General features: G+C 38.8%; 1 protein-coding gene across 5 annotated transcripts in view; it reads left to right on the top strand.

The window, feature by feature from the left end:
• The window catches only part of arfgap2 (ADP-ribosylation factor GTPase activating protein 2), a 61074-nt gene that overhangs the window by 15105 nt on the left and 33763 nt on the right, over window positions 1-12206 (top strand). For all 5 annotated transcript variants that reach the window (XM_073059321.1, XM_073059322.1, XM_073059323.1 and 2 more), the window contains exons 2-4: window positions 5879-5997; window positions 7091-7163; window positions 8172-8303. In XM_073059321.1, coding sequence (XP_072915422.1) covers window positions 5879-5997; window positions 7091-7163; window positions 8172-8303 — 324 coding nt within the window. The remainder of the gene's footprint in view (window positions 1-5878; window positions 5998-7090; window positions 7164-8171; window positions 8304-12206) is intronic.

Genomic DNA, 12206 nt, shown 5'->3' on the forward strand with positions numbered 1-12206 from the left:
TTGGGATTAAAGTTCATAGCTCCCTGAAAGTCGCTATGCAGGATGAAAGGGTGGTTAAGAAGGCATGTGGCATGCTTGCCTTTATTAGTTGAGGCACTGAGTTCAAAAGTTAGGAAATAATTGTGCGGCTTTATAAAACTCTAATTAAGCCACATATGGAGTATTTATTGCATGCATTTCTGGTCTCCCTATTGCAGGGAAGATGTTGAGGTTTTGGAGAGGGTGCAGAAGAGGTTTACCAATCCTGGATTAGAGGGCATGTGCTTTAACGAAAGGATTTTCCCTTCCATTTCGTAATCCCAAAGTTTCAATCCTATACTTAATACACAAACACTAACACTAATTCTCCCTAATGAACAGACATGCACCCCTCTAGCATCCCGAATGGTCACTAACTACTTCTTGCAAATGGCGGCCTGTCTCATTAATTGCTCAATAATGTCCGATAGCTGGTCCCTTGTATGTAAATCACTAGGAACAAGAGCCCAAGAGAATCCACACTAGACCGGATAAATCCGTAACCGAAGCTTTTTCTCTTTGTTTTGACCCTCCGTCCACACTGAAACAGCGTTTCCCTCCCCTGAAAACGGAGCTTTTCTAAAACGCCCTCCAGAGTGCGTAAATTTGAAAACGCTGATTGGGCAGAGTAGTGTGGACGGGGTAACCAGAGATTTTTTAAAACGCTGTCATGACGTGCCAGAACAGATGGTGGCGGCAGCACGGCATTTCATTGTTTTCTTGAACGCAACCCCCACACAACCTAACAATTTCAAGACAGACAGCAATGAGACTGAAGCCAGAAGAGTTAGAAATGTACTCACCAAACACTTTGACCCATAACTTACTGAATAAATAAGTATACTCACTTTGCCCTGTTTTCTGTCCTTGCTTGTATGAAGGTGGTTTACCTATTTATGCAAGTACTTCTCTGACAATAGATGTGTAAGAGCCTAATGTAGCATTGTATGGAAATACAAGATAACACTGATACAGACATGTTTTATACAAGGTGCTTTATTAATGTAACAGAGTAAGTCAGTTTTTCAATGTTCATCGTCAGCAGGGTCATACTGTCCGTGAACTCCCTGTTGATTTCCTCCAAACGCTCCAGTATTTGTTTTTTTAAAAACTTTTAAGTCCTCCTGTGTGAGAACCAACAGCTGTCCGTCATTTGGCAATTTCCTTTCAAGTTTTTCTACTGTAACTGCACAAACGCGCACTTTCATAGCGAGATTCAACACCAAACATGTCGCTTGTTTACTGTTGATGTGTCCTACGCATGCCCAGTAAGAGGAGATTCGCCCAAATACCGACTTTAATGTGGACAGAGGTATTTTCAAAAACGCTTGGTGTGGTCGTCTATCATTTTTAAGCGAAACCAGCATTTTCAAAATTATCCGGGCTAGTGTGGACGTAGCCTTATTCTCCTGACAGGATGTTTTATACTGCAGTACAAAAGATAACAGTTAACTACAGTTTCAATAGCTATGATCACCTACTAAACTTTAACTTTAACACTTTAACATTTAACAGTTTGAATATAGTTAGGCAAATTTACAGAATTACATATTCACAATGGTAGCACATCCTACCTAACTAGCAGATCCCCTTTGAATATTCAGTCCTGGTGTCTGTTCCAAAAGCCTCTGAGTACGTACTGTAAGCCCTCAGAATATATATTTTGTTGAAGGTTGGTGCCATGAATATACAACTAACCAGAAGGTTGAGTGACGAAATAGTCTTGAACTGTGCCTTAACAAGAGATACTCCTTTAACAATTTGCTAATAGCAGGACCATTCATCTATTGTCATTCCTTATGTAGTTTCAATGGGACAGAAAGCCACAAAGTGTCAGTTGGAAATTAAATTGCGTAGTTTTTATTTCCTGCAGACTAGTTTTTATTCTGGTTAATCCATAACTATGCTTTCCAAGACCATTCACCCTACCCCCAAATAACGATCCCTAACAGAACCCAGTCAGGTATACTTAAAATGTTGGGTTTGGTGTCAGCACACTTAATTAATTACGAGTTGGTCTGTGCTTAAGTACAGTCACCGGTTTTACCTAGAATCAAGATAACTGAAATGGATAAGCATGTGCATGCATCATCGTATGCTTGCAAAGGCAAATCTGTTATCAACCCAGCAGATGACTTTTGGTCTTTGAATGCATAGTCACCAAGGCAGGCATGGAAGTTTGAACAGCTCTTTACAGGAAAAATAGATTACTTCATTGGATCATTCCCTTTTAATTGTGCAACTCAATATCCAGAGAAAATCTACTGCACAATTTGAAAGAATTCATGGATTATTGAAATAAGCAACCTTGACTTGCTGACTGTGCAAGAAACCCTGGAGGTTGTTTCTAGAACTGGTACAAGATCTATGGTCAGATACAGTTTCACAGAACAGCCCTAATCATGGTTTTACCTCTTGTGTTGGGATGGGCACAGAGGTTGAGGTGACAGTGTTATCCATTATTGGCAACTATGCAGTCACCATAATTGGCAAGATAGCCCTGATGAATGTATTGAATGCTGCAGAAATTTGCCATGAATATGAGCAAAGTGAACTTTAAATTAATTGAGTGTTTGGAGAGCTTTGTATAATAATGGTTCCAAAGAAGGATTGGGACAAAAAACTAAAGTGTTAAATGTTGATAAATGAAGGTAAAAATTGTAATGGTAGTGTGAAAGGAGGATTTGATGGATATGAAGCCAATCTTGTAAAAATGGGTTAGGGGAAGTCCAGGAGGGATGGTAATGTAGGTAGAAATTTACAGAACTAGCCAAGATCATTAGGACCTTGAAGGTGAAAATAAGAACTGTTGAAAATATTTAATTAGTTTTGAAAATTATAACATTTTATGCGTACAAATGGAAAATAAATGTTTATTGGTCTCTGAGCTGTCTGCAAGTATAAAATTCACTTCTTGAAACCAGATTTCATTATTCAGTATTCTGGATCATTGGAGATCTACCAAGAAAATTAAAATATATTTTGCATAATAAAAGTGACATGCACAAAAAAACAGAAGCCATAACATGAGAATCACGGGGTCCAAGCTCCAGAGTATATCGATGCACCTGAACGTGGTGTTTGGATGGAGATTTATTGACCAAATTGAGGGCAGCGAAGTTCGGCATATCCAAGCAGCAGAACCCACTGTTCCGACAGAGATTTAAGTGCCGGGCCAGATAGAAAAAGTCAAAGTGGCGAGGAGTGAGCTGATTGAGATCAGGGCTTGAAGCGGCAGAGCATGTTGTTTGGATGGAGAGTTAAACACTGGGCCAAATTGAAAAGGTCAAGGTATTGGGACCTGAGGTGAGGTATAGGCCAATTAAGATCACTGCTCTACAGTGTGTACTTGGCTGTGTGCTGAACTATGGGTCGCAGACTTCAGTTCAGAAAAGCTACTTGCTTGCAGTTACTGTTTGCATGATTTTTTTTCAATGCACATTGGGTGTTCGACAGTCTTTTATGGAGTATTTTATTTTCTTATGGACATGATGTGTTTTTTATTCTCTGCACATTGAATGTTAGTTTTATTTTTCATTTATGAGGTTTTGTTTTAGTGTTTCTCTGTTTTGTGGCTTCCTGTTAGGAGATGAATCTCAAGGTTGTATAATGTATACACACTTTGATCATTAATGTATTTTGAACTTTGAACTTAATGGGTTCTAGTATTTGGGCACTGTTAGTGGATCAGTAACCATTGATATAAGATGTCATGTTTTGGTTTAAGTTGAGTACAGCAAAATACGTAAGGTAATATATTAAATATTACATAGAAATCACTTTTATGTAATTTAACTATGATGTTTCTAAATGAAGCATGTTTTTCTCTTGGGTAAAGCACTGGCACAGTCGTGCACAATTGCCTTTCATCTGTGAGCCACCTTTGCTTACAGCTGATTCATATGATAAGTAGGAAAGTACCCTTTACAGAGCTGCTTTTATTGATTTGCACTGCCAAGCCTGACTGCTGCTCAATGGCAGAGTTTTGTATGGCAACAAGTTGGGATGATTGAACAGTCATAGAGCAAGCTTTCTCCACAAGGCAGTTAAAGACATTCAGGAATATTTGTATCTATTCAAAAATAGTTAAAATTAAGCAAATAATTTTACAAATTATTTAAAATCTAAAGCCCATGGAATATTTAAGAATGTTTTAAAAATATGTTTAATTAAATTAGTTAAAAAAAATAGAAATTGCTAGAAATGTAGCAAATCTTGCATTATGTCTTTCCTTGTCTTCATGAAGTTATCACAAATTAATTTTCCATTTCTGAGTTCTATGAGGAATCTGAAATTAGTGCACATTCTGGAAACAGCTTGAGAAAAGCAACTAGCATGTTTAAGATTTGTAGATTCACTTGGGTTTCCAGAGGGGATGAAGTAACTCATACCAATAGGGAAATCTGCTCATAGAGTCAAAGAATGTGGCTAAAGTATTAAATTAGTACATTACATTACACTTGTCTTGCAAAGAGAGCTGTTATTATGGGCTGTAAATGATAGATATTAAAGACTGGCTGCATAATTGCCTGGTTAAGTCAAACGACCATAAGATATAGGAACAGAAGTAGGCCATTCGGCCCAAGAAGCCTGCTCTGCTATTCAATCATGGGCTGATCCAATACTACTTGTCATCCCCACTCCCCTGCCTTCACCGCATACCCTTTGATGCCCTGGCTAATCAATAACCTATCTATCTCTGCCTTAAATACCCAATGACCTGGCCTCCACAGCCTCTCGTGGCAACAAGTTCCACAGATTTACCACCCTCTGACTAAAGTAATTTCTCTGCATCTCAGTTCTAAAAGGATGTCCTTCAATCCTGAAGTCATGCCCTCTTGTCCTAGAATCCCCTACCATGGGAAATAACTTAGCGATATCTAATCTGTTCAGGCCTTTTAACATTCAGAATGTTTCTGTGAGATCCCCTCTCATTCTCCTGAACTCCAAGGAATACAGCCCAAGAGCTGCCAGACATTCCTCATACGGTAACTCTTTCATTCCTGGAATCATTCTTGTGAATCTTCTCTGAACCCTTTCTAATGTCAGATTATATCCCAAGCTACTGAGAGTAACAGAGAAAATTGCAGAGAGTCGCCATATTGTTCCAACCATCTGTATTTGCACTGGAAGTGCTTATTGACTGGAAAATTACAAATATTGCACCTCTGTTAGAAAAAGATAGCAAGGGTAAACCCAGTAATTAAAAAACGGTCAGTTTTGGTGGTGGGGTAAGTTCTAGAAACAAAAATCAAGGACAAAATTAGAACTAGATTAAAGGAGAAAAAGGAGCAATAAATAGCAAATTTTCAATTCATGCTAAGTTGCCGAAAGCAGACTGTTATAATGAAATGTTTTTCGGACTGGTTACAAATACACTGTGGAGTTCCCCAAGGATTAGTGCTTGGGCTACTGCGTTTAGTAATATATTGTAGGGACTCCTTAATTTCATTAGACAGAATTCACCCAGACAACAAGGGTTAAGTTCACCATGTATGTTACATGTTGCATTGTATGTTATTACGTTTTGGGGGCGGGTTTTTTCTTATATGCTTGTGACATCACCATTTGTTTGCAGTTGGAATAAGGTATATGTTAGAAGTAATTATACTCGTGTTGATTACACAAGTGTAATTACTTCTAACGTACACCAGATTTGAATACATTGAGCAACCCCGGGGCAACCTTTAATAAGAAGGGAATATGAGGGATTTTAGTTACTGATAAAAAAGAACCAAAGGCGATGTGAATTTTTTTGTGTGCGCAATGTGTGGAGCGTTAGAGGCTTGTTGTAACTGATTAAAGTACAAAGTAGCCTAAAGAGCAATGGTTAATAATAGGCTTAAATTCAACTTTGCAGGCATGCTTTGACTGTTCAGCGAAGAATCCTAGCTGGGCGAGTATTTCCTATGGTGTTTTTCTGTGTATTGACTGCTCTGGGACGCATCGATCGCTTGGTGTTCATTTAAGTTTCATCAGGTACTGTAGCTTTCAAGATGAACATAATGCTAAATATATAAAAATGTCTAAGTCTCTTAGGGCTACCTGGGTGTACTAGTGTACAAGTAAAATGCTTTAGTCAAATATTTGCAAAAAAGGATGAAAAAATTGTATCTCCTTTATTATTGGTAAAATTTCAGTTATTACTCAAAGGCATTAAAAACTTGAGTAGGTAACTTTGAAATTTAGTAATTTTTCTTTTTTTAATGTTCTATGCATGAGAATATTGATTTGCACAATTCTGGATAAATATCTGTTGTAATGTTTTTAATACATTTGAGTGTAATAGGTGCTTATAATTATAGCATTTTTGAAGTTTCATTTGAAGGTATGCAGGTAATAATGAATTAGAGTTTTGATGGCAGAAGCTGATGTTGAGGAATCAGATTAACTATCAGATATGAGAGCTTATGATTGAGAAATGTAAGAATATTCCTCAACCTCTGAATTTTACATATAAATTTATGGTTCTTTTAAGGAAACAATGTAATCTATTAGTATTTAACCATATTGTAAATATATTTTGTTTCTATACTGAGCAAACATTTGTGTAAGAGTCAAGAGCAAAGTGCAGAAATATCCCCCTGAGGGAATATTTGAATTATTAGTTATTAAACTGATGGAATTATCAGTTATTAAAAATAGAATATGATTAAATGTCTGAAATAATCTTTTATTATTATTATATGATGAAATCATAGAAGAATATAAAGACCAAAGATGTCAGTGGGATTTAATTATGTGGAACATGATGGCCTAAATTGGGGAAAACCTGTGGTACAATCTTCCACGCCTGGAATGAAAAGCTTCACATAAAACTTGTAACTAGTTTGTTTTGTTCATGGATGCATTCACTTTTTATTTAATAACAAATTTTTAATCTCTGTATGGATGCGCAGTCTGATAATTTTACATAATAATGTTGCTCTTGTTTTCTAAAATTGGAGAACAGAATGTTTATAAACTTTCACATAGGAACTCAGTGATCACAGCTGATGATTTTAACAAAGAATGGTGGAAAAGCCATTTCTCAGCAACCTTGAAGTTTTTCCTATTCTGATTGTTCCTGCAGGTCCACTGAATTGGATTCTAATTGGTCCTGGTTTCAACTGAGATGTATGCAAATTGGAGGAAATGCAAATGCTGTAAGTAAATTCTGCCAGTCGTTCTAATTGGCAATTGGGGTCAATTTAGTGAACTTTTGCAATTTTTTTATTTTATAAAAAGATAAAAGTAACACACAAAACTGCTTAACCTGAAGTGTGTTTTTAATCCCTTTGTAGAGGGAAGAAGTTAATTAAGTAGTGTAGATATAATTATGAGTATTCACAAAAGCAAAAACAAACTGCAAATGGTCAGAATATGAAATAAAAATAAAATCCTGGAAAACTTAGTAGGTCAGGTAACTGCTGTGGAAGTAGGAACAATTAATGTTTCAGTCAGTAATGAACATTGATCTGAAATATTCATTCTTTTTTAAGTCTCTGCAGATAATGCCTAACTAGTTTTTTTTTAACTATAAGGAGTCAGACATTATTTGACTAACACATGGAAAACCTCTGGAATTAGATCATCATCAGTTTATGAATGGATTGTATGCTAATTGTGATGGCCAGGTTCTTAAGTTGCATTTCTGTGGTCATGCAGTACCGTCATCAAATCACACGGAACACGACCAAAACAGCAAAATAGATCGTTGTTCTACAGGGTTCTTTATGCAGTGTTTGAAAATTTTACTTCCCATTGAGGATACTTGTCTGAAACACGAGTGATAATTTTGTATGCTGATAGTGTTTCTTGCATGCTTAATTGCATAAACAAATCATGAGAACTAAAATACAAGGTGTGAAAGTACAGTAAATTTTGTTCAGCTGAAGAAGTGTCTTTCATTTTATAACGCTCTACATTAAGCAGTATTCAATCCAATAAACTTTGAATATTTTTAACTTGCAATATCTTTTGTATTTTCTCAAGCTAAGGAGCATGGCATTAACTTTCAGTGATTCTGCTTTATGTAATTACAAGCTGCAGAAGTGCTTGCATGAAAGCTACTAAGTGCTTTGGAAAATAAAGTCTGTACATATCTTGTCCCTTTAACTTCCATTACCTCCAGATTACACGAGGAAGAATAACATTTAATTTCCTTTCAATAGCATGCTTTCTTCTGTCAACATGGTTGCAGTACTAATGACACCAATGCAAAATACAATAGCCGTGCTGCCGTACTTTACAGAGAGAAACTCAGAACACTGGCAATTGCTGCAACAAGAAAATTTGGAACGGAGGTAAGCTTGATAAGTGTGATTTTAAGTGTGAGATATTTTTATTAAAGAGTGTTCAAGTATGACCATTCCAGTTAGGATAATTGTTTCACTTAAAAAAAGTCTTTTAACAAGTACCTCATTTTTTTCCTCGTAACAATGTCAGACAAGGTAGAGTTTTTAAATAACCATATAACCATATAACCATATAACAATCACAGCACGGAAACAGGCCATTCCGGCCCTCCTAGTCCGTGCCGAACTCTTAATCTCACCTAGTCCCACCTACCCGCACTCAGCCCATAACCCTCCACTCCTTTCCTATCCATATACCTATCCAATTTTACCTTAAATGACACAACTGAACTGGCCTCTACTACTTCTACAGGAAGCTCATTCCACACAGCTATCACTCTCTGAGTAAAGAAATACCCCCTCGTGTTTCCCTTAAACTTTTGCCCCCTAACTCTCAAATCATGTCCTCTCGTTTGAATCTCCCCTACTCTCAATGGAAACAGCCTATTCACGTCAACTCTATCTATCCCTCTCAACATTTTAAATACCTCGATCAAATCCCCCCTCAACCTTCTACGCTCCAATGAATAGAGACCTAACTTGTTCAACCTTTCTCTGTAACTTAAGTGCTGAAACCCTGGTAACATCCTAGTAAATCGTCTCTGCACTCTCTCTAATTTATTGATATCTTTCCTATAATTCGGTGACCAGAACTGTACACAATATTCCAAATTTGGCCTTACCAATGCCTTGTACAATTTTAACATTACATCCCAACTTCTGTACTCAATGCTCTGATTTATAAAGGCCAGCGTTCCAAAAGCCTTCTTCACCACCCTATCTACATGAGACTCCACCTTCAGGGAACTATGCACTGTTATTCCTAGATCTCTCTGTTCCACTGCATTCCTCAATGCCCTACCATTTACCCTGTATGTTCTATTTGGATTATTCCTGCCAAAATGTAGAACCTCACACTTCTCAGCATTAAACTCCATCTGCCAACGTTCAGCCCATTCTTCTAACCGGCATAAATCTCCCTGCAAGCTTTGAAAACCCACCTCATTATCCACAACACCTCCTACCTTAGTATCATCAGCATACTTACTAATCCAATTTACCACCCCATCATCCAGATCATTTATGTATATTACAAACAACATTGGGCCCAAAACAGATCCCTGAGGCACCCCGCTAGTCACCGGCCTCCATCCCGATAAACAATTATCCACCACTACTCTCTGGCATCTCCCATCTAGCCACTGTTGAATCCATTTTATTACTCCAGCATTAATACCTAACGACTGAACCTTCTTAACTAACCTTCCATGTGGAACTTTGTCAAAGGCCTTGCTGAAGTCCATATAGACTACATCCACTGCCTTACCCTCGTCAACATTCCTCGTAACTACTTCAAAAAATTCAATAAGGTTTGTCAAACATGACCTTCCACGCACAAATCCATGCTGGCTACTCCTAATCAGATCCTGTCTATCCAGATAATTATAAATACTATCTCTAAGAATACTTTCCATTAATTTACCCACCACTGATGTCAAACTGACAGGTCTATAATTGCCAGGCTTACTTCTAGAACCCTTTTTAAACAATGGAACCACATGAGCAATACGCCAATCCTCCGGCACAATCCCTGTTTCTAATGACATCTGAAAGATCTCCGTCAGAGCTCCTGCTATCTCTACACAAACTTCCCTCAAGGTCCTGGGGAATATCCGGTCAGGACCCGGAGATTTATCCACTTTTAAATTTCTTAAAAGCGCCAGTACTTCCACCTCTTTAATTGTCATAGGTTCCATAACTTCCTTACTTGTTTCCCACACCTTACACCATTCAATATCCTTCTCCTTAGTGAATACCGAAGAGAAGAAATCGTTCAAAATCTCTCCCATCTCCCTCGGCTCCACACATAGCTGACCACCCTGATTCTCTAAGGGACCAATTTTATCCCTCACTATCCTCTTGCTTTTAATATAACTGTAGAAGCCTTTCGGATTTACTTCCACCTTATTTGCCAAACCAAACTCGTAACTTCTTTTAGCTTTTCTAATCTCTTTCTTAAGTTTCCTTTTACATTCTTTATATTCCTCGAGCAATTCCTTTACTCCATGCTGCCTATATCTATTGTAGACATCCCTCTTTTTTCGAACCAAGTTTCTAATATCCCTTGAAAACCATGGCGCTTTCAAACCTTTAACCTTTCCTTTCAACCGAACAGGAACATAAAGATTCTGTACCCTCATAATTTCACCCTTAAATGACCTCCATTTCTCTATTACATCCTTCCCATAAAACAACTTGACCCATTCCACTCTCTCTAAATCCCTGCGCATCTCCTCAAAGTTAGCCTTTCTCCAATCAAAAATCTCAACTCTAGGTCCAGTCCTGTCCTTCTCCATAATTATATTGAAGCTAATGCTATTGTGATCACTGGACCCGAAGTGCTCCCCAACACATACATCTGTCAGCTGACCTATCGCATTCCCTAACAGGAGATCCAACACTGCCCCATCTCTAGTCGGTACTTCTATGTATTGTTGCAAAAAGCTATCCTGCACACATTTCACAAACTCTAAACCATCCAGCCCTTTTACAGAATGAGCTTCCCAATCTATGTGTGGAAAATTAAAATCTCCCACAATCACCACCTTGTGTTTACTACAAATATCTGCTATCTCCTTACACATTTGCTCTTCCAACTCACGCTCCCCATTAGGTGGCCTATAATACACTCCTATCAGTGTTACTACACCTTTCCCATTCCTCAATTCCACCCAAATAGCCTCCCTAGAGGAGCTCTGTAATCTATCCTTCCAAAGCACCGCCATAAGATTTTCTCGGACAAGCAATGCAACACCTCCTCCTCTGGCCCCTCCTACTCTATCACACCTGAAGCAACTAAATCCAGGAATATTTAGTTGCCAATCACACCCTTCCTGCAACCATGTTTCACTAATAGCTACAACATCATAATTCCAGGTATCAATCCACACTTTAAGCTCATCCACCTTTCTTACAATGCTCCTAGCATTAAAATAGATACATTTAAGATACTCTCCACCTCCTCCTCTCTTTTCATCCCTAGCAATGCATTCAAATTTATTATCCTTTTCTTTCTTCTCCCCTACAACTTCGGGCTGAGCGCATCCCTCCTCCATCACCTGCCTGTCCTCCCTCACACACGGTCTACTTACTTGCTCTACTGGTGAACTAACCTCCTCTCCCATAGTTTCCTCAAATTGATTTCCGCCCCCCCATCTTACTAGTTTAAAGTCTGCCCCGTAGCCCTAGCAAACCTCCCCGCTAGGATATTGGTCCCCCCAGGATTCAAGTGTAACCCGTCCTTCTTGAACAGGTCACGCCTGCCCCAGAAGAGGTCCCAATGATCCAGAAACTTGAATCCCTGCCCCCTGCTCCAATCCCTCAACCACGCATTCATCCTCCACCTAATTCCATTCCTACTCTCACTGTCGCGTGGCACAGGCAGTAATCCCGAGATTACTACCTTTGCGGTCCTTCTTCTTAACTGCCTTCCTAACTCCCTATACTCTCGTTTCAGGACCTCTTCCCCTTTCCTACCTATGTCATTGGTACCTACATGTACCACGACCTCTGGCTCCTCACCCTCCCACTTCAGGATATCTTGGACGCGATCAGAAACGTCCCGGACCCTGGCACCAGGGAGGCAAACTACCATCCGGGACTCCCGATCACCTCCACAGAACCGCCTGTCTGAACCCCTGACTATCGAGTCCCCTATTACTATGGTCCTCTTTCTTCTATCCCTACCCTTCTGAGCTACAGGGCCGTCCTCTGTGCCGGAGGCCCGGCCACTGTCACTTCCTCCAGGTAGGCTGTCCCCCCCAACAGTACTCAAACATGAGTACTTATTGT

This window comes from Hemitrygon akajei, chromosome 10 (assembly GCF_048418815.1).
Source record: "Hemitrygon akajei chromosome 10, sHemAka1.3, whole genome shotgun sequence".
Classification (NCBI taxonomy): domain Eukaryota; kingdom Metazoa; phylum Chordata; class Chondrichthyes; order Myliobatiformes; family Dasyatidae; genus Hemitrygon; species Hemitrygon akajei.